Genomic DNA, 24,922 nt, shown 5'->3' with positions numbered 1-24,922 from the left:
GCACTTGTAGCTCCCGCTTTGCCGCACACATGCTGAGAGATGGTGTACATTACAGGAAAGCTTGCCTTGTTTCACCAAGGTCAGCCGCACACCTCGTGCACCACGACAATGCACACAGAAAATAGAGGGGTGAAACCGCTGTCCAACACTTGTAGATTTATTGTTTTCGCTGGGGGTGTTGGAAATAAAGGCACAACAATATTAGTCGGAGCAATTTTAAAAAGTCACGACAAGCAAACACATTCTGAGAGAGGAAAGAACAATTAAGAGACTAAGAACAGTGAGAGAGAGAGAGAGGCCCCCAGGAATAAAAGTGGATAAGCACACAAATAACACGCAACATGGTCCCCCGTTCTCTGAACTAGCCAACAGTGTATTATATAAGAGAATGCCATAAATAGAGCAGTAAACCTGCTTTTGCTATATACAAGGAACAATGTGAGAACAGTAGTTGCGATAAACAGAAAAGAAAAAAAACTAACAAAAATTGGCCTCTGAGCCTTTAGGTAAAAACTTCCCCAATCTCATCATTCACCAGGGAACACTGCTTCTGCAGGAAATGCAAAAATCATCCTTGTTTTTTTATTACATGCGTATAATAAATTAACAAAGGATGCAAGAGTCCCCTCCAAAAACTGAACACAAGACTCGCAACTCTAAAATAAAGGGAAAAGTGTGCGTACCAGAGGTAGAAAAAAAAAAAAAAAAGGAGGGGGAAGTGTATATGCAACACTGTTCCAGCAGTTTTCTCCCCTCAGAACAGCCTAGAGCGGCACTGGCCACTGCACAAGAAAAAAAAAAAAGAAAAAAAAAAGACCGTGTGCGCTTGGTGTCTTTTCCCTCTCCCCCACAGTTTCCAATGTTGCCATGCAAACGGTTATCACAGTTCCTTTGCTTGCTGCACTTGCACGGGAACAAGGGGAGGAGGAGGAGGAAAGGGGAGAGAAGCATCTTTCCCGTCGTTCTTTGTACAGACTGTCCTATTTACACACGCGTGTGTTCACAGAGTCCGAAACGCTCGCGTGGGTGGTGTGTGCGTGCAGCCCATGTGCGTATGCAAGTCGAAACAACAGCTGCTGGCGGTGGTTGCTTGTGCTTGGCAATGCACTGCTGCTGCTCGTGGTGGTTGATGGTGGTGGTGGTGCCCACGTTGCAGTATGCACCCGTTCTTCACGAGGACTTGGACGCCCGCAGCGAGGTGTCGTAAAGCTCGTCGATGTCATTCTGGTAGAATTGTTGGATCTTCTTCCTGCGGATCTTGTAGGCAGCTGTGACAAGGCCCGTGTCTGGTTGCCAGTCCTCGCGGCACAGCTTCACTTTCGTTGGAATCTCCATCTTTTGCAGGTTGGCTGTCGAAAGAACAACGAGACAGAATGAAGCTGCTGCTGCCATGCAGACACTCCAGTCACAGAATGCAACAGACCCTCCCAGGAATACTATCAAACTGTCACTGACTTGCGGGTTTTAAATGTTGTGGCATATCTACAGCCAATGTTCCAATGTTATACACGTGCCGCTGACAGCTAAAGTATGCTTGCAATTAGTACTACTGCACTTAAGCAGACTTTTCATGCACTAAAAAATTGTTCGTCCTGAAGAAAACACTGCCACCCAATCAGTCTCCAACTGAAACAAAGGATCTGAAGTAAATACATGGTCAGCAAACTACCAATGGTGCTTCGAGAAACCTGTTTTGTGGCATTGTCCAAGTCGTGCAAAGTTCACCCTGTAGCACTGCATGTTCCTGTTCCTACAAATGCACTCTTCTTCACTCAAGCTCCCACGAGTACGATCATAATTAAGAGAGACAATGTCATGATTTCCAAACATTATACCTAGAGAGAAGGTTGGTGGCAGTACACTTCATCCACTTTGGAGAAGTGCAGGAATGTCTGGAAGACTAGGCTTCGCATTTCGCTTGGCTACTGTTGGGCATAAAACGGTTTCAGCCGTTAACAAGACTTCACGAGGCAAACCTTGAAGAAATGGTGTGAAATTTCCCATGCCGGCCTAACACCGTACTTTCTCTTGCGTCAAATTTATTGAAGTAGGAAACGCACTACTGAAAATCTTATATGCGCATAGAGAGCATTGCGGTGCATCTACTGGTTTTCAGCCAAGCATTAACCAAACCAAATACAAAACCTCTTCTTCCCAGCATTCCCAAGGGGGATGAAGTGCTCTTGCATAGTCGGTGGTGTCACTTTGCCCTCTAGGCAATACAGTGGAACCTCGATTATACGACGTTCAGGGGACTGCGCGAAACCGTCGTATAATCCGGGTGTTGTATAATCGAAAATCAAGCGCGATATTTTTTAACTTTTTTTTTTTTCGGAACAGAAATGCAGCACATTTTTGCCGGCAGAGTGCTAGTCTTCAACAAACAAGATAAAATGGCCGTTGAGGCTGCCGTGAGCAGCGGAGCAGCCAGCGGAGCAGCGGCTCATGCGGTTTTCTTGCTAGGCGGAAAGATTAAGGCGCCCCGGTTATCGACTGGCTAAAGTGTGCCTACCGTATTTACTCGATTCTAAGCACCCCCTTTTTTTCACGATCGCGATGCCCAAAGTGAGAGGGGGTGCTTAAATTCGAAAAATCTAAACTGACCCCCTATGGGGGTTTTGCCGGGACCGCACAAATTCGTCGTAAAATGCGGGTCGTCGCATGACCGGGGGATGTATAATTGAGGTTCCACTGTATTGAGAAACTCAACTCGTCCTCAGATGTGGGGTGCCTAAGTGCAGCAAATGAAGTGTGGTGCCTACCTTTGCGGGCGTGAGAGATGATGGCCTCTGCTGCCGCCTCCACCACAACAGGGTCGTTGCAGAGCTGGTCGAAGGTCAGGTGACCCCTGCCCAGCTTGTCGGCCAGCAGCTGCAGCTGCTTGGAGTTTGGTGCCACGAGTGCCACGAGGTACGTGTGGAACGAGTTGCCATACACACACAGGTTGTCAATGAGCGGGCACGTCTTCAGCTCAGTCTCCACCTTGCCCAAAGAGATGTACTCGCCAAACTGGAGTTTCACCAGGTCCTTCTTGCGATCTTTGGATGGAAACAGTAGAGGGCGGGGTTGGGGGAGGGAACAAGAAAGTTTCACCATTAGTGCTTCAGGAAAGCAAAATCCGTTTGATGAAAGTCTCTCCGCTTTACACCACAATCCTGTCTGTGCCATAGGATAAACAGGCATAGCTAAACTCTTGGTTTTAGAAGAACTTCAACATGGTTTTATCTTATACGCTATATCCTTGTTGTACCACGATTTTGCTAACTGTGCCTACAAGTGGCCATTTTTTGGATAACATTAATATACACAGCTTGCGAAAAGGAAGATACTAGGCATCTGAAGGGCACAGAGGGAGCATGTGGAACCATAATCCAGCCTCAGAAAGAGGCCTAGCTACCATATTTCAACCACAGCCTTGCTCCAGCTTCTTTTGTTCAAAAATTTGAAAGACAAAAAAAAAAGTAAAATTGGTTGGTTTATGGGTTTATTGGGGTTTAACGTCCTCGGGCTATGAGGGACACCATAGTGAAGGGCTCCGTAAATTTCGACTACCTAGGGCTCTTTAACGTGCACTGACATCGCACAGTACACAGGCCTTTAGAATTTCGCCTCCATCGAAATTCTGCCGCCGCGGCCGGGATTGAACCCGGTAGCTTTGTAGCGAAACTGCACAGCATTACTATTGCAGCAGAGAAGACTCTCACCGATAATTTTGACCGTTCCATCCGGGTACATCTCGCCAATGTCACCCGTGTAGAACCAGCGGATGCCGTCCTCTTGCCTGTAGCACTCATTGGTGAGTGCCTCATTCTTGTAGTAGCCCTTGGTGATGCAGGGGCCCCCAACCAGGATCTCACCGCGGGGGTACGGCTTGTCCGTCACGTGGTAGTTGGCCTCGTCCCAGTCCACCAGCTTGATGTAGCAACCCACCAGAGGTGCTCCCACACGGCCAAAGCTCATGTCATCCACTGAAAGTGAAAAAAGAGATTCCCCTTTCAGAACAGTGCTGCAGTGCTTCGTGCAAATAAACAAAAAAAAGTCACTCTTGCAAACCTAACTCAGTAGCATCCCCCCTTTTATACTGACATGCATTTTTATGATTAATTAGCGCAGCCCTGATGAACCCTTCAAATACATTAACGAATTGAACGCATAGATGATTAGACGCACCTCCGCTAACCGCCCAAAGTAAAACACGCCGCTAAATCAGTTCACTTCCACACGTCATGCCATTCTAAGTTACTGAGATCCCCTGAAGATATTGCGATCAACTGGCACTAACGACGCCTTGACCAAGGTTTCAGTGTGGCGCTCCATGGGCGCGACTCGCGGCCATCAGTATATAAAGTGGCTTTTGCCATGCCTGCTTTTCAGTGCACTTCCCTGTTTTTCTAAAGCCTATGGAAATAAATTATGCATTCATTTTCATGTGAAGTCATTGCCCAATGGCAAACCAGTAACAAGGTTAGCCTCTCATGATAAGGTGCGACTGGATTCAAAGCACTTTCGCTGCGGTTTCAATGCAAGCATGCTACACCCAGCAACACATCAGGAGAATGGCATGCTACTACGACACACATTCAGCCAGTGGCCAAGCCTAGCGGGCAGTGTGTCCCTAAAAGGAAATGCTCCCCTAGTGTGGGTGCACCCCATTAGCTTTTGCGCAGCATAACATTTTGTCCTTTTTGGTGCCAACACTGAGTGCACAAGGCAGGTTAGAGCTGCACTGAGGCACCGTGGTTTGCAGTTCCAGGAGATTCCGGGGTCTGGCGCGCGGGACGAGTCTGGGGTTGTACCGAGTGTCTCAGGCAGTTATCGTCTATTACCTACCAGTGGAACGTACCACGCGGGCAGCAAATTTGTGCATACAGAAATTCTTTTGGTCGACTTTTTAAATTACCAGCTGCCAAGTTCGGGAGTTTGGGGTGCGACACTTACACAAGTATGCACGGTATTTAGCTGTGGACACGAGATGCAACATGCACACACGCAAGGGAGGCACAGCCACTCACAGTCCATGATGGTGGCGCCGGCAGCCGTCTCGGTCAGCCCGTAGCCCTGCACCACGTAGCAGTCGAGGCAGGCCTGGATGAACTCGTGTGTGTCAGCTGAGAGTGGCGCTGAACCGGTGGCGATCACCTTCAGCTGGCTGCCGAGGAGGGCCCGCATCTTGTTGAACACCAGCCTGCCCCCCAGACACACAAGGAAGAAGAAAAAAAGGAAAAGAAGCAAGTTGAGGATGGCAACATTTATTGAAGAAAAATGTAAGAGTACAATTTGGGCTGGGCAGCCACACCAGGCTGAAATTTGGTGGTCGTGGAAATTAGAGTTCACTTAATTCCTGCAGACCACCTTGGCAAAGAAGAGTACTCCTTCAGTGCTTACCATCACATCCCCAACCCAGGAAAATGTAGCAACACAGCAACTTTTAAGGAGCTTAGAGTAATAAAAAATGGACCCAAAAAAATCTGCAATTCACAAAAATCTGCAATTCACCATTTTAAAACTGCTACCCAGGATGCCAATATGCTTCTTAACTGCCAGCTATATCAACACTGCCAAGTGAATGCCGATGACCTGCACTCTACTGCGGAGCTCACTTTTTTAAAAAGAAAAGCCAAAACAGCATGCAGATACCTAAGGTTTTCCTGCATGAAGCTTGTGATAATGCTCAGGTCTTACCGAGAGATTAGCTACTTTCACTCTTTCAAGAAACCTGGACCCCAAAACAGCCACTGGAATTTCTTGTAGAAACTGGCCCTTTTAATGTGTCGACTTGTACACATCATGTCACTTCTTTAACTTGCACCAAACATCAGTAAAAACCACGAAGCCGCGACTAAGCAGGAGTGTTGCCTCACCTGTTGAGCAGCGGCGTGTTGAAGCCCAGGCGAAGCCAGAAGGCCTTGTATGAAATGAGATATTCAAAGAAGCGCTTGAAGAAAGGCCCCCTTGCAGCAGCCACTTCTGTGATGCTCTTGCGAATCCGATCCAGGATGAGCTGCACGCGCAGAGAGACAGAGGAGCACAGCCTTCAGCAAAGGTCCACCAAAGCCTCAACAGCAATATATGCACTTCTAACAGATGCCCTCTACTCGCAGCACAAGCCTCTGCTTGAAATTTGAATCTTTGCAAGCCTAGGTTATGGGCTTTGTTAATAAAAGCTGAACCAGTACGGCATTGCAGGCACAGGATGTGTCACGTTACATGGCATGAAAATGCCACAACTACACTAGACTGGTAACTTGTTTAAGAAAGAAAAGTGGCACCAGTCTTTTGCCACCTCTGTATTCATAGGGAGAGCTCTCTTAAAGGTGCACTGAAGAGGAATCTGAACTCGTCTTTTTGCCGCAGGAACTCGATCTACACGTTCTGAGCACTCTTAGAAACTGCGACTTATTGCCCTGTGTGGCCGATTTCCCTGATTAAATCGAATTAACGCCCGGCTCCTTCCTTTTTTTTTTAATTCTGCCTCGTACGGTGGGCGGAGTCTACCAACACGGGTGGAGGCTTTGCTTTCGCTTCATTTTGTTTAGGTTTCCGTGAATAAATAGTTTCATTTGCAGATAATATAACCGCAAAATAAGCCCGCAGAAATAAAAATATGTGCGGACTATTTGCTTCTACGGACTACTACGTATTACTCCGCCGATGGCAGAGCGGCAAGCCGCCACGGGACTAGGTGAAAGGCACTCCCCGCGTTGGTCGACTCCGCCCACCGTACGAGGGAGAATTAAAAAGAAAGGCGGGAGCCAGGCGTTAATTTGATTCAATTGCGGAAATTGGCCACACAGGGCAATAAATCGAAGTTTCTAAGAATGCTCGGAACGTGTAGATTGAGTTCCCGCTGCAAAAAGACAAGTTCAGGTTCATCTTCAGTGCACCTTTAAGGGGAGCTTTTAGATTAGCAGCCATGATGAGGGTGTCGGAAGAAATTTCCAAACAAGGTGAAGTTTTGCGCTATAATGACACATGCAGTCGCACTACTTCGGCACAAATTGGCGCCCCCATCATATCACTAGCGTTGCAAGGTTGTAACAGGAGCATTATTAAAAACACTAAAAGCTTTGTGAACTGTGGATCTCTTGCGTAGCAGCTACTAAGCTGGTAAATAGCCCACTAAAAATAAGAACGAGACCCTCGTTTCACGAAAACAAGAAAGAAAAAAAAAGCCAAAACTCACTGGCACAGACACCATGATGGTAGGCTTGAGCAGAGCTGCATCTCCTTTGCAGCCTTTCTGGATACCGGTAGACTGCAAAAAAAAGGGGTGGGACGAGAAACAATGAATATGCTGACCGAGCACAGACACTGCCTGGGGCTTGAATTGACGCAGGTGCATGCAACAAGCAAAATGCCCAGGCCTCTTTACACACCTTGTCCGTTAGTGTCAGGGGCGAGGCATAGCCGATCCTAGCTCCCAAGGCAAATGACAGGCACTCTGCAGAGAGAGAAAAAAAAAAAAAAAGAGTTTAGAACTGTAGCGCAACGTTTTCAAATCAAGCGGTCTAGGAAATCACCACATTGAAAAAAACAGCACAGCTTGACAAACAAAAAGCTCCTGAACTTGACTTATTTCAAGAGATATAATTAGAGACTCACCAGCTGCCAACTCCAGGACGTGTGCAAGGGGTAGATATGCAATGTATGAATCAGCCTCACTGTGGAGGAAAGGAAAGGGGGGGCAAACGTCAGGCTTTCAGAAAGCACAGAGGGGGAAAGCTGTGGCAACGAGGAAAGCTGCTTGTACCACACGGCGCACACGCAACGACCCTCCCAAGTGCTTGCACACGAACATGCTACGAGTGGCCTTAAAAGCGAGTCGGACACAGTTCTGAAATGAGGGTGCACCAGCCTTGTCAAGGGCACACAGTTTCTGGGTGCTAAACATTTAAACGGCACAGTCGCATACACGTCTGCTATGGCCCTGAAGTTCAAGCAGGCCACATTGCAGCGCCCTCAGTTCACGGGACTGTGTACCATTTCGCTTTTGAAGCGACTGGGACACCACCAGAAGCGTGAAAACACAAAATATGCTAATGGCTTTATGTGACAGCAATGCAATGCATACTCTCTGCATGCTGAAGGGACACAGAAGAGAAAGATAAGATAAGGCAACTGGTGTTTCCAGACACTGCGACTTAAATGGCAACGTTATTTGAGACATTAAACCCTTGAAGGTGCAGATTTTGGGTGGTCTCTAGTGCGACAATATACTTGCTTGGCTCGATTTGGCCCATGATAGCATACGTAACAGCAAAAGGCAGAGGTACAAGGTCAACTTGCAATCTATTATGCCATCAAAGAAGCTCGTGTAAGTTACCAGGAGAATTTCGTGAGGTTTTCTGCACAGATGCATTCATTATAAACAAATTAAAATTTTGAAGTATAGCTGAATGGTCCAATAATGTATTATAAGGTCTAATAAGACCTTCTTTACACCATTAAGTCCTAAACCTGCTTTACTGCCCCTTCAACGCACATTAAAAAATATGAATATTGAACAGCAAAAAATGTCACATGCAGAATCGTCACACAAGACATGCCCATGCGTGCAGAAAAGGATAGGATAAGCACTGAAAGGACAAGCTTACAGGGCCAAGCTGTAAAGGAAAAAAAAAAATGCAAAATTGGCCATTAAAAATGCAAGGCTTCAGGATGCTGTCAACTGGTAACAACACAGCTGAAAAAAAGGACAATCAAGGCAAGAAGGAGCACATGTTCGCCAAGGTGCAAGCCAAGAGATTCGCAAGCATCATGGAGTGAAACGGCAACATGTTTTCACTGAAGGGCTTTGATGGCGGGACAGGATCCAAAACAACACACTCAGCGGGGCAATGACTGGGAACACCGTTAGATCGAAATGACCAGTAGCAAAGCGTGTTACAGTGCACAGCGACAGGCTTTTTCTATGCAACAGATCACACACGCTGTGCAGGTGGAAAAAAAATCATAAAACAACAATACCTAGATATCTCTTCCGTGCTGTTCCATTTGAAAGCCACAAAGGAAAAAAAAAAGAAGAATAGCTTAGGTGACACAGCAGAGCAGTTAAATTGCTACATTTTGCCACTTCCTTGCTTTCCTAAATTTTGTGCATGACATAATACCTGCCTTGTACAGCTCTCGAGATACTTATCGTGGGCCTTACTCCTAACAAACCAGCGTGCAATCAGAGCCCAAAGAGTCAGCACAGAGGAAAGTATAATAAAAAGCTTTTACAATTTTTTTTTTTGTCAGAGTGAAGTAAGGCATGCTATTTGGTGTAGCAGCATAAATCCCAATGTTATGGTCAGTCAAATAATTGCAAGCACAAGATCTGTTAGCTTCATGGAGACAAAATTGAGTCTGAGAGTGACACAGGTTGGGGCAGTGCTGCACACTCCATATCAACAGCAGCTGAACACATTCTGCTGGTGCTGACACACTGCAACAGGGATTACATTACTGCCCCAACGTGCATTCCACCGCCCAAAGCTAGTGAGGATGGTGGGCTACCAGCACTGTCACAACGGGACACTGAATCTCTTGCAAGGACAACTATAATCTGAATTACGTGCACCAGTTAAGATGGATGGCACCTTACCCGACATCCTTGCAGATGATGCTGAAGCCCCGAGCAGTGGTGACGATGTTGCCATGGGTGATCATGACTCCCTTGGGGACGCCTGTCGACCCACTGGTGTACATGATGATAGCAATGTCGTCTGTGGTGGGGGTCTCTCCCCGCAGCTCAGTGTCGGCCGTGCGGCCTGTCTCTTCCAGCTTGGAGAAAGGGATCATGCGCAGGCCCTCGGGTGCCACGGGTGGAGCCTTGGCCACCGGGTTCTCCATGTAGATTACGTGCGTCAGCGATGGGATCTTGTGGATAATTTTCTGAAAACAAAGATGAGATAAGCAGGGCACAGAAGCTCAATCATGATGGTTTGCAAAGGGTAGCTCAGCAACAGTGTGATCCTATGTAACTATACGAGCGTTCCCATGTGCCCCTATTTGCACACCACTGGCTTGACTATGAAACCTTGAACCCTTTTAAGTGAAAATCTGCCAGAGAAGTTTTGACACAAAGTATGACCCTGTTTTCTCCCGTTACGTACAAAATACCAGCTATAAGCTCATGCTAGATGAAGGCAGTATTTTTTCTTTTTACAGTATTGTGCGTGATGGCACAATGCATTTCAAGCCTCACACAGAGCAGCAAGTCCTATTAGTGCATGCATACTACTCATTAGCAGCACCCTTTTAACTGCATTGCCACTTCAATGCCTCAGGATAAGAACTAATGCAAGAATGATGAAAGGATACTTACTGCAATCCTGGGCATGAGATCATGGGACGTGATGAGATGTGTGGCCTCTGTCTCGTTGATGCCATGGATGATACCATCTTCTCCAAGAGTTGCATAAAGGGTGACCACTGGAAAAAAAGCATCATGAACAGTGAATATTAAACAATTCAATTCAAGGAATGCAAGGAAATGGAATGAGAGTAGCCATGTTAACGAGCATAAGCTTGATAAAAGTATAACATATGGCCTTGCCGCAGTCAGACAGTCAGTCAAAGTCTTAACTGTAGGATGGGCAAGATAAAACAATATCACTACCCGAACTCTAGGCTAGGTGAATGGGCATCCCATTTGGAAGGTATAGCTCCATGTTCTTTGAGAACAGCGGCACGAAAAAGGAAGCCACGATGAAACGTCACCGATACTTATGAATGCAACTCTAGCAGTTGCTGAGAAAAACAAGTGCTGAAGGCCTCTAAAGCTTGCTACGTCATCACCACTAGTGACCTGAATATCATCCATAACTGGCACCATTGCATTTACAGCTGCAAAAATGGTGAGACAGAGGGCCAGAGTGGCATCAACCAACCTGGGATGTTGATGCGCAGACAGGCCTGGGCAGCCAGCATCCACTCAATGCGCGTCTCGGCCAGGATGACTACATTCTGGCGGGGGCGCACACCAAGCGCCATCAGACCACGTCCAATCAGGTCAATCTTCTCATCTGCCTCGTTGTAGGTCAGCCACTTGTAGTCGCCCAACACAAGCTGCAGGCAGAGTAGCAAAAAGGCAGCCAAAATTATGGAACTGCCACATAAGAGCATGCTCAAGAGTTTCGCATCAAAACTGCTCAGAGATGCCCGAGGCTGTATAAGTACCCAGGGCTTCAAAGAGCATCCGCAATGACAACAAAAAACCTGGCTGCAGGGTGCGCTGTAGTAGGCAAATGACGAACAGGAAAGCAACACCTTCCCAGCTTTGACTCCAGTTCGCAAGTGGGAGTCAACATTGCATTTTAACTTGTGTTTACCGAAACCCAGAGGTAAATGTATAACAACTCTAGAAAGGTGAGAGGGTCATTGCACCATGCACTACTTCAGGTTTCTTAAAAAAAAAAAAAAATAACAGGGGGGGACAATGAGTTTTTCCCACAAACAAATTTTGCATTCTCGAAATCTGCTTTTGTCAGGAAAGAGCTCTTATATGGTTTTGTGCTCAGGGTAATCTATCATGTTTTGTTGCTGCCCAATGGCATACCCATCAAATTTAGCAAGGGCCCAAACGCTGCACTGAGCACAACTAAAGTGATGAATGCCATGCACAGAGCGAAACACTGCACAAACGCCAGGCATGGACAACTGCAAGCTTTGCAATCCATTTGCAAGGGCTGGAAGCCTGTTTTGAGCAGCAAGGATAGACTAAAGAAAAGTAATATAGTAGTCACAGGGGTGCGAGAACCCGTACCTTCTTGAAGACCTTCCCGTCAGCCTGCTTCTCTTCACTCTCGCCCAGCACCTCTCGAGTGCCAAAGCAGGGTCGGTCGCCAAATGTGTGGATGGCCTTGCGTGCAAGCTCGTCCATGGTGCGCACTCCGTTGAGGCTGTCCAGCCCATTGCTGTAGGTGCGCACATAGGGCGCACTGGGGTCCCCCTCGATCGCACACTTGGCCTGCACACAGGGGAGGCCAAGGTGAGGCTCAGGCAGCAGCTTGATAAGCTCATCCAGCCAGAGGAATGTCCAGAGCAGTACGATAACTCAGAGGAGACACACATAGGCAAAAACAGAAGTCCTCGCCCAAGGGCCAAGCTTGCCAGGATGCGGAAGCTTCACCGAGACAAATAAGTGGCAGACATCGAGAAACAACCACGCACAAACTATGAAAGCCATTGCTGAATACTTTTTAGATGTCACCTATGACATATAGCAGCATCGCAGATCATAAAAGCCATGCAACACCATGATGTACTGCTGAGATGTGATGTCAGCAAGAGACAACCAAGGGAACAAGTAACAGGAAGTGCTGTTTGGGGTCTGCTTGATGAAATGATTTTGGGGAGGAGGGACCTTTGCAGATTGTGGGGCTATTTCTGCAGTTAAGCCAATAAGGCTATTGCTGCTAACAGCACTTAAAAAAAATGTTTCACTAGCTGGCTACAAAATTAGAAAGACTAGTATATGTTCACAAAATAGATATAGCATAACTTTTAATAATTCTAGCAGCAATGGTGCATCTGGACCATGCAGGATTCACGTGCCAAGATAAAAGTGAATTCACTCAGCTGCTAAAACTAGCTTTTTTTTTACTTGAAGTAACATCTGCCAATGCAACCGCTACAGTACTATTCCTCTTACAGGTGAAACCTCAAGCAGCGGTGTGTTCATTTTGACCAGTGAATTTTATGCAGATGCAGAATTAAAGCAAATATTTTAAAAATTACATAGAGTAAAGAAGACAGGCACCTCTATCCTGTCCACATTTTTTGCATAAATTCTCACATGTGCTTCGCAGGAATTACCTCAATAATGTATTCAACTTTGTTACATAACCAGAAAACATCAGATTCTATGCAGCACTGCCATGATCAGTGGCCCAAGCACGATATGCTACAATGTCCGGCAGAAGAATGTTGCTGGTACCAGACACACAAATGACTTCCGCAAGCACGCAGTACACTAGCTCTATACTCACAAAGGTCAGCTTCTTTTTCCTCCAGTAGTCCCACGGCCTCTGGCACACGAAGTAGACTGGGAGTGTGACAACGTCGTACGCAGACACCAGGACCTTTATGAGGCCCAGGGCCAAATCCAGTCCCAGGTTAGACATGTTCAAGCTGCGAGAGACAGAACCGATGTGCACGCTCAGTCAGACTGTACCCCAAGGACTGCCCTGCCACGAAAGCCAGTGCAGCATTTGTGGATCGGGAGTTAAGAAGCCGCGCCACTTTTTTATCACTTGGAAGATAAGCCCAAAAAACACCATATGCACACATACAACGAGGCAGTAGTGTCACACCACTCTGCTCAAGTTGTGCCTTCTATCAGGTCCTGCTAAAATTTGGACACATGTTTGGAACGGAACAGCACTCAAGATCCAACGGTCTAAGGAGGGAGATTAGGGACTGGGAAGCACAGTGGAAAGTAAAAGGGGGACACGTGCTAAAGCAAAAACATAACACTGAGGAGCAAGATAAGATTGCTGCGGTCCCTTCTAGCAGACAGACTGCTCCACAAATGGAAACAGCGAACACAGGATCCCGTTTATCAGTGAGTGAAGCTCATATGGCAGGCATAGTATACGACTAAGATTAGACTGGGGTGGATTCAAAGAATTAGCAAAGAAGGCAGTGTGAAGGACTAGCACAGGAGAGATGTTCTGGAGAGTGAATGACGAGAGGGTGTTTTGCACGACACACTGACAAGTGGTCTGGCACAAGACACAAGCAACTTGGCAGCCAGTCAGTGACTGATGGCAACTGACAGGACGCATCTCATGTTGCGCCACAACAACAGGCTCAAGGAAGAGATGCCACAGCGGTGCAGTGAAGGCCTGCACGTCCCATTTGCTCTATGCACAAGCCCAGAAAAGCCTTTGCAGCAGCACTTATGGTTACGGTTACTAGCTGAATTTGACACTGGATGAAAGCCATCATTAAGAGGCTGTCCGAATAAAATACAACAGCCGGCAGCAAACACTGCACTTCACATCACAGCTTTCTCAGTTGTGTTCATAAAACGTTGCAAAGCAATGTCGCACTTAGGATAGGGTTTGCACTTTTAACTCAAACATGCACGATATCTGAGCGCATAGTAGGTTAGTGCACATGAAGCCAATACTGAAGACAAAATTCAACACAGTGTACATAATGCTGCATAACAAGGGCACAGGAAATGCCATCCGTTTAAAATATACATGCACATAACAATGCAACATTTCAGGAGGACAGTAGGAGAGGTTTACTCAATGTGCCGAGATTTACGAACTGGAAGCACAAATGCAGCCAATTATGAACCAAAAGGGAGCTGCAGAGGTGCACTGCAGCGAACCAAATGGTGCACATGCTAAGTAAAGGGGGAGGTGGAATTTAGCAGTGCATTTAGCGAGTAAACATGCTTCAAGGCAAGCATACCTGGCCTACGCTGCCTGACTGTACACAATACCCTTCAAGCACTGAAGCACGCTATCATTATGCAACACATCTTGAACTAGTGCCAGGCTGAAGAGGGTCCCTACTTGAGGCATAAAGATAACAGTCCAGAGACAAACATCACCAAGGGCAGCTTCGCGTGAGTGAAATCTTCGCTTCGATTACATGACTTAGCAGGGACAGCAAGCGTCCAAGGCTCATCAGTGGCCGTAATCGGTCCTCCTCGAGAGGCTACGGCCAAGAATGAAGACGAGGCGCTGCTACGCACTATTTCAGTCACGCACGCACATGAGTGGGACCAAGTTAGGTCACAAAATCGCAGCAGATATATGGAAAGAAAAAAAAAATGTCCCTCTTTCACCGCGCACCGAGTGCGTGGCGTCAGAAATTACGTCAAAAGCGCCACACCACCTTTCCGCTCAATCGAAACACGGCAATCGAGATCCCCTAGCTGCACCCGACTCGGGTTCGGCAAATCTCGGGGGCCCAACAACGAAGAATCGGCGAGGCCATCGATCGGGCATGTGCTCTCGCGCCGAGTACGCATGTACAATCCGCAACATCGGTATACCGACGAAAGAAATAAATGTAAACACGCGTCTCCTTGAAACAAAGGACGAACTTCGGCGCAGAACGCCATCGAAGATCTGATCTGTTATAAGCAGAGGAGATCACGATCTCGCCGAAAATAACCTGCCTGCAGCCTCAACGCGAGGTGCTCTCGCCCCCTCCGCTTCAGACTGCGATAGTTCAGCGTGACATGACCGGTCGCCTCGTGTTCCCGACACCGGCCCCGTACGACGAGGCTTTCACTCATTACCGAAGTGTAGGATTTTAAACCTTACCAGAAATGATGCACAGGTACCGGTACCAGCAAAGCAGCCGTTACTGACGATAACCGGCTAGAACGACACGCACCGGCACAGGTCTGAAGCGAAGTCGAAACGACACAGGGCGGCAGCTAAGAATAGCGCCAGCGAAATAATATCTAAACGCAGCGGCTTCGAACCGTCACCGGCGTCGATGGTATCAGTGACTTGGGGGGAGGCCGACCGGGATAACCCCAAATAATAAATGAACAAAAAACCCAGAGCGTAAGGCGCGAGAAGGGCCTCGCGGGAATCCTTGGAAAATCCTAGCGGTGTCGAATCCCGGGAGCCGTTAACAGCACTGCAACGCAGATAGAGCGCCGGAGGAAAGAAAACAGAAAACGAAACTACGTGTTACTCTATTCCACCGTTCACGACATACTGTATCTGGCGAAACAAAGTGAAACCGCTCCGTTCACTAAACCTGAACCTGCTTGCTGCGGTCATTAGCAGGGCAAAAAAATAAAAGTAACGAAGGCAAACTCGATAATTCAAGGCCTAGCGCGAATGCGCATTAGTGCCTCTTGCAAGGCAACCACGTGCGTTAACCGTACTTACGCCACTGAAAAACGTCGCGAGTTTCGCGGCGGGAGTTTCTGTAACAGAGAGCGAAAAAGCTTCCAGGCGCGGCAAGGTGGTCACCGGACAGCGCGGATCGACTTTGGGAGCTATCACCGCCTTTCCATGAGTTGCTGAGAGCCAAACACAAATAGGGCCAGCGCTTTTTTAATTTCAATTATCGTAGCCCGCCGGATGAGACGACCAGCGCTTGGTAACCTGCGTCCCACATACGTCCGGTTCGGTTTATTGGGGTTTAACGTCCCAAAGCGACTCAGGCTATGAGAGACGCCGTAGTGAAGGGCTCCGGAAATTTCGTCCACCGGGGTTCTTTGACGCGCACTGACATCGCACAGCTCACGGACCTCTAGAATTTCGCCTCCATCGAAATTCGACCGCAGCGTCGTCAGTCTACGCGGTACCGAAGGACGGGGTTCAAGAGGGGAATGAGACGGAGAAGAGCCAGGCGCCTAATCGTGGTCACCGCAACTCGACCAAACCGCGAAAAGTGCCTCAAGATCGAAACGAACCACCGGAACAACAGTGGGGAGAAACACCGCCGCAGCACAGGCTTCGGCCGTCCTTGAAGCGCCTCGGCAGAGCTTGGTATACGCGAGCGTAAACAAAAATAAGCAACGGCAGGGGCGCCGAACGGAAACCACTGACCTGTACACACTGCGTCCGTCAATGCTACGAAATGGGCGCGCAAACACCGGCTCCACTATATGCCACGCGAGCTTGCTCTTAAGAACGATCCGGGGGAAAAAGATGCACGCGCCGCGGTGGAAACCGTCGTAAAAATAGCCGTCCTGGCCGAAGATACACGCAGGAAAAGCCCGCGCGCCAAGCACTCCCTCCGCCGTCACCGGGCGAGGGAGGAGGGGGAGCGCGAACTTGAATCGGAGAAAGAGTTGGCGCCGATTGGAGTGAATTCGATGTGACGCGCGTATAATAAATCTCCCTCCCTAGTCGCCGTTCCAGAGGAACACGCCACCGATCAGAAAACCAGCGCGCCGAACGTCAGGTGAGCGATTTCGCAACCTGCGCTCGTGTGCGGCGCGCTTTGTAGCGTGCGCAAGCACTGGCACAGGATAGATAGCACAGCAGAAACGGTGCGCGCGCGCGCGAGCCAAGTTCGCGGCGGCGCATGGAGCAGACGACAGGTTGGCGGGGGAGAGAGAGAGAGAGGGGGAAAGGCTGCGCTAGAGAGAAAAGTGAGAGGAGAAGAAAACGCGCGACGTCGATGACGTCAAACGAGAGTAGGCGTGACGACAGCGGAATAATTGCGGCCGCGCAGACGACGCCAGCCCGACGTGGATACGTGCGCTGGCTGGTAAACAGCCACGCGACCACCACCACCAGCAGCACCGCCGCGGGCAACAGGTTGCAGCAGGGCAGCCCGGGCAAGGAGTACAGAATTTCCTACGTAAACTCTGGCGAGAGCCAAGTGCACGCGAAGCGAACGAGAGACGAAATCTTTCCACAAGCCCATCATCATCATCATCACAAAATGGAAAGTCCCTCGCATGGTGGACCTGGTATGCGTAAGGGGAAATGCGGTGACGCTGCCAGCTAGGCGCCGGACTATAATCAGGCAGGCGACCGATCACGATCGAGACGACACGTCGATGAGCGGTCGAAATAGGACTAAAAAAAAAGCCAATAATACTCCTTCAAGCCAAATTGCCCGTCACGCCATGACCGGCGCTAAAAGGCAGCTTTTCATCGCAGACAAGCGGCGAGACAAAGCGTTGATGGGGAGACGAGAGAGAGAGATGAAGCAACGGATCAAACCCTCAGCAGCATTAAGCAATCGCCGCATCGAGCCCAGCGTTGTTCCGCACCGACACCCGATAGATTGTAACCGCGGCGTGCCGAAGCCGCGCGGCTCGCAGATCACCGCTGCTAACAATAGCACCTTGTGTCCACGGCACGCATTCCAGCGGATGATGAGCTGAACAGTAATACTACCACTGCAACAGAACAAGACTCGGGAACGCAGAAAAGGCGGCCACTGGACAGGAGAGGCGAAGGATCACAGAAAGTAACGGGAATACGACGTAGCTGCGCGTTTCCGAAGCCCGCACGTCGGGCGGACACCTGAAACATGCCACGAAGACACCCTGTGACGAAACTGCCGAGTGATGCTCGCGACCAGACGGCCGCGGGTTAACGGGGGCATAACGCGCCTGGCTATTGGTACAACCGGGCGCTTTGGCGCAGGAAATACCTTATTCAGCTGAAACACGCACGTACGCTATGCCTGACGCGAAACGAGCCGCTAACTAATAAGCAAGGACCTCCGTCTCGTACCACGCAATATGCCGTCGCTAATACACGGGCCAAGTTCTCGACAGGGAAAAAGTGAAACGAGTCCAGAACGCCACGATGAGTCACCTCGCACTACACTTTTCTCGCCCCCATTTTCCGCGTCTCCGCCGCCGGGCTCTTAACGGAAGACGGATAGCATTTCCGCAGGAAAAAGGCGGCCAGACAGTTTTCCCCCTATAATTCGTACAAGTGGCCCGAGATCGGTCTGCACACTCTGCGGAGGGAAAGTGACGACGTGTCACTGTCGTCTTCGCACTCCCCCCTCCATCTGTCCTCGCTTCATCTTGCGCGCACTCACAGGTGCGCGAAGGCCCATTGTCTCCGCACACCAGATGCGCGGCGTCCACACGGCGAACAAGATAAGAACAATGCGCTTAGTGCGGGGCTTTATTTTCAAGGCGCGCAACACGCCGGTTCCGCCGGCACACGTGGAAGAAAAGCCTGCAGCTGCTGCCGTGAATACTACAACCTCACCACCTATACGCATCATCGAGAATATAGGAACGGGACAATGGTTTCGCTGTCGGCCGAAGACCGTTCAAGGCCGCCTCTCGAGGCACTGGCTCGGCCAACAACCGCGGACAGGGGAAGCCGGGGAACGACTCGGGGGCATTCCGCGTTCCCACGGGACACCCGGGCGACTGACATGCGCGCTCTGTCTGGACTGCTCTTGAACAGGCCGGACCGATATAACCTCAAAACATCAGCAAAAGTTTACGGGACGCGGGCATGCGGAAGAAAATGAATTCGGACGTAGTCACGCAAGCTAACTCTGAAATGTGTGAAGGTACTGGGGGGCCAACATGCTCCTTACTCTGGTAACAAAATCAAGTGGCTGGGTATCGAGGTGAAGCTACAATTAGCGTTTTTCCAAGAAATCGCGTCCCGCTAACTTTTGCCGTCGATAGTATACCCTCCGTTATAGCGCTTCGCTTAAGTAAGACAGTCGCGAAAAGGCGACCAGACCGGCGGCGCCCTGCCGCCTACTACTTCTTGGGACGCAGCACGGTGACGTGTAACAAGTGCAAGAAAGTCCAAAATAGCTGCGTATGTCAAAAAAAAAAAAAAGAAAAGAATCGCCCTCTACGGGTCGTTTCTTTTGTGTCTTGTCCTCCCCTGTGGTTGTTTTCTGCGCTGTCTTCCCACCAAGTATGAATTACCAACTAGCCCCGCACCATGTTTTATTGAAGTTCGTTTCAGAGCTTCACAATAGCGCTCGAAAAGCAAGACCACAGCACGACGACGCGCGTTACGCTAAACCCATCGCAGCGGCTTTGCCACGCTTCGCTACAACGAGTCGAGGACGAAGAAAGCGCAATCAAAACAGCACGCGCGGAAGCTTCCGTGAATTCCGAGGCTACTACACGCCTGGCGCTACAGCCACGTGCGCTGCAGAGACACGCGCCGACGATTGGGCGAACAACAACAGCAGCCGGCACTGAGCAGCGACTGAAGCAGAAAAGGCGCGCACAGCGCGCAGAGCACGCTCTAACGGAGCAGCGACACATTCTCCTCCGCCATGCTCGGCAAGCGCCACGTCGCGTGTCATCGAAAGGGGCGCGCGCGCGGCATACGGGCCACAGTTCAAAGGGACGCGCGCTTCGTTTTGAGAGCAGTCGCACGGCTGCCGACCAACTCCCTTTCAAATCACGAGTGGGCAAATAGTACGAGTAGCAAATCGTTCCTGGCCACCCAAAAGCGAACAAAATCGACGCAGCGGGACGCAACGCGCGAAATTTGGAGTGATGACGATGACAGTGACTGTTCCATCATTGGGACGAAGTGACAGACGCGCAAAGTAGCATTGTGAAAAGGCACGGTGCGGCGTGGAAAGCGGCTCATATTTCGCGCACAGCGCTATTTTCGAATCAGCCAGAGCCATCGTCTCAGCAAGAGACAGCCGAGAGCGAGTTCGACACGGCCGCATCGTTCATCAGCGGCGCGTAGGAAGGGGAGGAAGTTAAACCACTGACGACGGCGTCCACAACGTTCGTTCAGCCAAATGCGCGGCGAAGCCAAACGTTTGGAAAGTGGGCCGAGTGCGAGGCGATTGCGCGCCCGAGTACGGCTCCAAATCTACGCTCGCCGATTGAGCCTATTCATAGAATCCTCACGGGGTCCCTCCTCTCCGCCGGCAGGAGGAGGGCGAGAGAAGCCGCCGCCGTGCTCCCGTAAGCCGGCTCTCATTGCAAATACGGCGGGTGTCAAGGGCGTCGCGACCCACATTTCCGCATAGTGGTCCGATCCACGTAGTACACCCCGCGGGCTTCGGGAGAGCGCACGCAGCATCGGAAAGAGGAACACGACTGCGGACTAGAGGATTTTCCACAAGCAGATCGAAGTTATGGGCGGGTTTTACGACTAAGCACGGCGACGACTACGTCAGCGCCGGAGGTGATGGAAACGACGTCCGCTAGGCGTAGTGAAGATTGATGCTAGTAACTATTAAATGTCCGCGCGCGATCGAATTCTTGATTTCCAACAATGGAAGAGACAGTTCTAGCTTACCGCCTAAAGCATCGACGGCAAGGGGCGCATCAAGCCGCGACTCGCACATTGCGACTACAATCGGGCATGGAATGGCCTGCCAACTACAGGAAAGCTTTGTACTCACTGTTAATGGTATCAAACGAGCAGAACAGTCGCTGCCGTATTTTTTTTTTCTTTTAAATTGACACTGTGCTGCTCCGCTGCTCAACCTGTCAGTGATATAATAGCTCGGCGCACCACAACCGCACTCGGGAACCGCTCTGAACACGCGCACATGCTTTCAGGTTGCAAAGAGATCTCCAAGAAGCACGTGGGGCTGTTTAATGTCGCGTGGTACGCGGGAATTTGTTGGCACAGGCGTGGCTGGAACGCGAGCAACCTTGCGGCGGCGAAATAGCCGGGAGACAACAGGCACGTGAGTACATACGGGCGCAATATAGATTACGCCAGAAAGTGCGCCGGTGCTTGCGACGCTGGTCATTCGAGATGGAATGTCGCCCGCGCGAGGCCTAGAAAAGAATGGGGGAGATAGTTGCGCCACAGTCGGCTGAGCCGCCCAAGCTATACGTCGAAAGCAAACGCGAATCCACTTTTAGCGCCCCAGAACGTGCGTAGTTTCGTCATTCCACACAATAATCTTCACAGTTATTACTGCTACTGCTGCTGAAATGGAAGTTACATAGACAGTTCAAGACACCATTACCTGCATCGGAATCATTGATGACATCGAATCAAATGACCCAGTTGTATCAAAACCATTAATTTCTTTAGAAGGATTGGCACCAACTAATGGGTGAAAAGGAACGACCACCCCGGTCTTCGATCAGGGGTGACTAAATCGCAGCAGACCTCACTTTTTTAGTCGGGCCCCTGAAGAAGGGACCGAGTGGTTCCCAAAACGATGCGATTCCTTTTCAGTCCTCGGTTAGTGCGAGAGTGCCACAAGGCCAAGGCCAACGACTATTCCGCCAAAAATGATCGCATTCGATTCGTTTCTTTGAATTGCCTTTCTTAATGAGCGAACATGAGCACAAATGCCAAGGCAGCACGAAATAACGGTGCACCATAACTGCGAGGAGCAGTCACGAAGAACGGAGTTTCAGAAGTGAAACCCCGAGCACTCCACCCACAGCCTGTCGGGAACGCTAACAACGGGGCAGAATGTATCTGGGATGGCTCATTAAAAGATGAACGAATTTGCCGGCACATACGACTAAAATATGTCCAGCTTTTATCCCCTGACATCATCCATTCCAGATTGGAATTCCGTTATCAGGTGAAATACGACAGTTCAGGAATTTCAAGCTAGCGTGCAAGCGACATGTGTGTTGAAATACAAGCAAAGCTGTCTTTCTCCTCAATGTACCAGCACAATCTTGTAGCGGACGGCGGACTAGCTTTATTTGGTGGTCACCACAGTTATTAGCGCAAGGAGTTCAGGTTTGGTTTGGTTTCTGAGGGTTTAACGTCCCAAAGCGACTCAGGCTATGAGGCACGCCGTAGTGGAAGGCGTCCCTCATAGCCTGAGTCGCTTTGGAATGTTAAGCCCCATTAACCAAACCAAAACTGAACTCTTTCCGCTAATAATCCTTCCTGTCACCTTCAAGAGGTGATGCGCATAAAAAGCAGCCATACATAAAGCATAGCCCAAAATGACTTTTGGTGCCGGTGAGTAAAATCCTCGATTAACTGGACTGAGATTCGCACTGCTTGCACGGAGCAAAACAGTTAGGCTTCCTTTCACAGAAACCTTCCCCGAGAGAGGCAGAACGCGGGCCTTTCCTGTGCACGTGGTTCGCGCAGGCCCGATTCTCTGCAGACGCCGCGTGTCAAGGCTGGCCCACTCAAGGGCACACAGTGGCCGCCACGGTCATCCGCGCCTGTTGATGCCGCTGGCGATCGCGGAGTAAACAGCCACTCGGGAGTGGCCCAAGGCGTCACATCCCAGAGTCCCCGTTTCAATCGACGTCCCCCAATGGAAAAATGCAAAACAGCAGCGATCTGCGTCCTCCAACACCCATGGCGGTTCCTTAACGAAGCGAAGCCGCTACAAACTGGGTGGAAGTTAAGGCGTGATAAGAAAGCGGAGTGCGATTCTATCAGCCGCTGTGGACGCCGCTCATTCGGATGAAAGCTGTTGTATACGTGTCCTAATTGCTCTTTCAGTTCAGTGGATAGACTTGTATTTGTAGAAGTGTACTGTGTAATCTGCATATAAGTGTCATGTGAGTAAAGCGCGTACACACACACACACACACACACACACACACACACACACACACACACACACACACACACACACAGACACACACACACACACACACACACACACACGCACACGCACACACTGCTGTCCTCGCCTAATAAAGGGTCTTTTGTCTACTACTCGGCCCGAAGACGACTCATTCGCCCCCACCACACCATGTGCAGAGAAGGGCTCACAGTACAAAGCGATAACAACAAACAAGCGGAACAGACAGGTATGATTGCAGCGCTTCGAGCGCGAAGAACTATTCATGGGCCGAGCCGGCACGGGATATAGTATACAACGTACAACCGTAAAATACCAATATGTCGTAGCACCCCGCACGCCGAAGTGCACTGCAAAAGTATACCTGCAGTACCCCCGCATACCTGCAGCGCGTCTGTGTACACCATACGGTATACATACAGTCCAGCACCGTCACACGTTTTCTGCGCCCAGGAAATGGAGGCTCTGTACAGCGCCGAGCCGAGTATACCGAAGACGCTGCTACGCTCTCCGCTAAGTTTTCTTTTTTTTTTTTTTTTGTGGCGCTTCTTTCCCTTTTCAGTGCGGATCACGCCACCGCCAGGTCCCGAGGGCGTGACCGCACGGCACGACACAGATGAGGTCGCCGAAAGGAGGGCGACGACACACGACGCCGCCACGCTTGCCGCGCTTTGCAAGCAAAACGTCCCGTGCGCACGCAGTTAACATGCAGAGTACGTTTCGAACGTATCCACATCAGCGGCGACGGACGGCGCAAGCGGCGGGCAGATCGCGGCCCTGAGAAGAGAGACGCTGCTACACTCTCCAACACGAACAAGCCTATATGGGAGTAAAAATGGATTGAGCTCTCCTCTAGCGCTAGAGGACAATTATTTTTGGACAAGAAAAAAAGTTATTTTACATCTTTGTGTTTATAATGAACAGTGCTCTCGAGTCGGCCGTTGAGTGCCGATGAGGAGCTGCAGAAAGCAGCCGAAGCGTTAAGGATAGTTCTGCACACGCCGCACAAAGCAACGCTCGGAGCGGCAAAGACGTACACGGCAGAGGGTCACGAGAGTGGGCGGGATGTTCGCACGTCTTTAGGTGTAAAACACAGAACCCACTCACGGCACCCTGCACGTGAGTGATGCGAACACTTTCGCGAGCCCTTGCAAAGAACGCGTGCTGAGCCAGACATCTGCCAGGATGATTCGCCGGCTCTCGAGATGCCGCTGTGAACGGAGCGGAACTGGCAAGGCGCGTTGCTGAATGCGCAGAGGTATATATATGCCTGAAAAGCAGCAGCAGCGGAGCTATAGCGGATCACGCACCGCTTGGCGAGCCTGGCCGCCGCGGCCACGCATCCGGCCGCCACGCAGGTGAGCATGGCGCGGACGCACCAGGCGAAGGGGTTGGTCATGGCGCTGGCCCAGTGGACGGGGCCGGGCCTCGCGGGAGTCGCCGGAGGCGTCCCGGCCGGGGACGACGACGTGGACGACGTCGTCGGGCTGGCGGCGACCACCGCCCCTCCGCTTCCTACCACCGGGAAATGCCCGACGGGTGGGCCACGGCAGAGCCGCAGTCGGATTCGATCGGCAGCGCGCGGCTCGCAAGACAGCGGTGGCGCCACACCGCTTCGTCTTCCTCGGCACGAAATGGAATACTGGCCGGTGCTCGCAGGCGTTCCCGTAAAAGTCTATTTGCCGCGAGGTGGCGGCGGCCGCTGCATTGTCATTACTGCGCGTGCAGTTCACTGCTGCTCAAGCACGCGCAAGGAAGTCGCTGCAAGCAACGCATATTGTAACCTGCGCAACCGCCGAAGAAAGACACAAAAGCAGACAATTAACTGTCGTGTGTGAGCTTGTATCGCGATTCTCACGCGCCCAGTGCTTGTATGCAGCGCAGCGAAGTATATGTACCCCAACTCCGCAAACCGCCCGTTTCACAAACGCCTTATTGCCAGCTCCCTCCGAAGACGGATGGAACCAACTCCTCAGAAGGCCAGACAAGAGCA

At 50.2% G+C, this 24,922-nt stretch overlaps 1 protein-coding gene across 4 annotated transcripts in view; it reads right to left on the bottom strand.

Annotated features, from left to right (window-relative positions):
- Positions 1 to 136: 136 nt before the first annotated feature.
- Acsl (Acyl-CoA synthetase long-chain) overlaps positions 137 to 24,922 on the bottom strand; it is a 46,786-nt gene continuing 22,000 nt past the window's right edge. Inside the window, exons 1-15 of one of the 4 annotated variants that reach the window (XM_089546004.1) lie at positions 16,524 to 16,657; positions 12,975 to 13,116; positions 11,750 to 11,953; positions 10,875 to 11,052; positions 10,310 to 10,416; positions 9,587 to 9,876; positions 8,968 to 8,985; positions 7,603 to 7,661; positions 7,377 to 7,441; positions 7,184 to 7,255; positions 5,862 to 6,001; positions 5,013 to 5,185; positions 3,705 to 3,968; positions 2,763 to 3,038; positions 137 to 1,349 (exon numbers count right to left, since the gene is read on the bottom strand). In XM_089546004.1, coding sequence (XP_089402130.1) covers positions 1,171 to 1,349; positions 2,763 to 3,038; positions 3,705 to 3,968; positions 5,013 to 5,185; positions 5,862 to 6,001; positions 7,184 to 7,255; positions 7,377 to 7,441; positions 7,603 to 7,661; positions 8,968 to 8,985; positions 9,587 to 9,876; positions 10,310 to 10,416; positions 10,875 to 11,052; positions 11,750 to 11,953; positions 12,975 to 13,109 — 2,160 coding nt within the window. In that variant the 5' untranslated portion in view covers positions 13,110 to 13,116; positions 16,524 to 16,657 and the 3' untranslated portion in view covers positions 137 to 1,170. Of the gene's footprint in view, positions 1,350 to 2,762; positions 3,039 to 3,704; positions 3,969 to 5,012; positions 5,186 to 5,861; positions 6,002 to 7,183; positions 7,256 to 7,376; positions 7,442 to 7,602; positions 7,662 to 8,967; positions 8,986 to 9,586; positions 9,877 to 10,309; positions 10,417 to 10,874; positions 11,053 to 11,749; positions 11,954 to 12,974; positions 13,117 to 16,523; positions 16,763 to 24,922 lie in introns of those variants that run through there. The other 3 variants (XM_089546003.1, XM_089546006.1, XM_089546005.1) reach the window with 3 other exon arrangements.

This window comes from Amblyomma mixtum, chromosome 5, assembly GCF_055824585.1.
Source record: "Amblyomma mixtum isolate Tamu chromosome 5, ASM5582458v1, whole genome shotgun sequence".
Lineage (NCBI taxonomy): Eukaryota > Metazoa > Arthropoda > Arachnida > Ixodida > Ixodidae > Amblyomma > Amblyomma mixtum.
The sequence above is the reverse complement of the archived record's forward strand: the minus strand, read 5'-3'. Positions and strand labels throughout refer to the sequence as shown.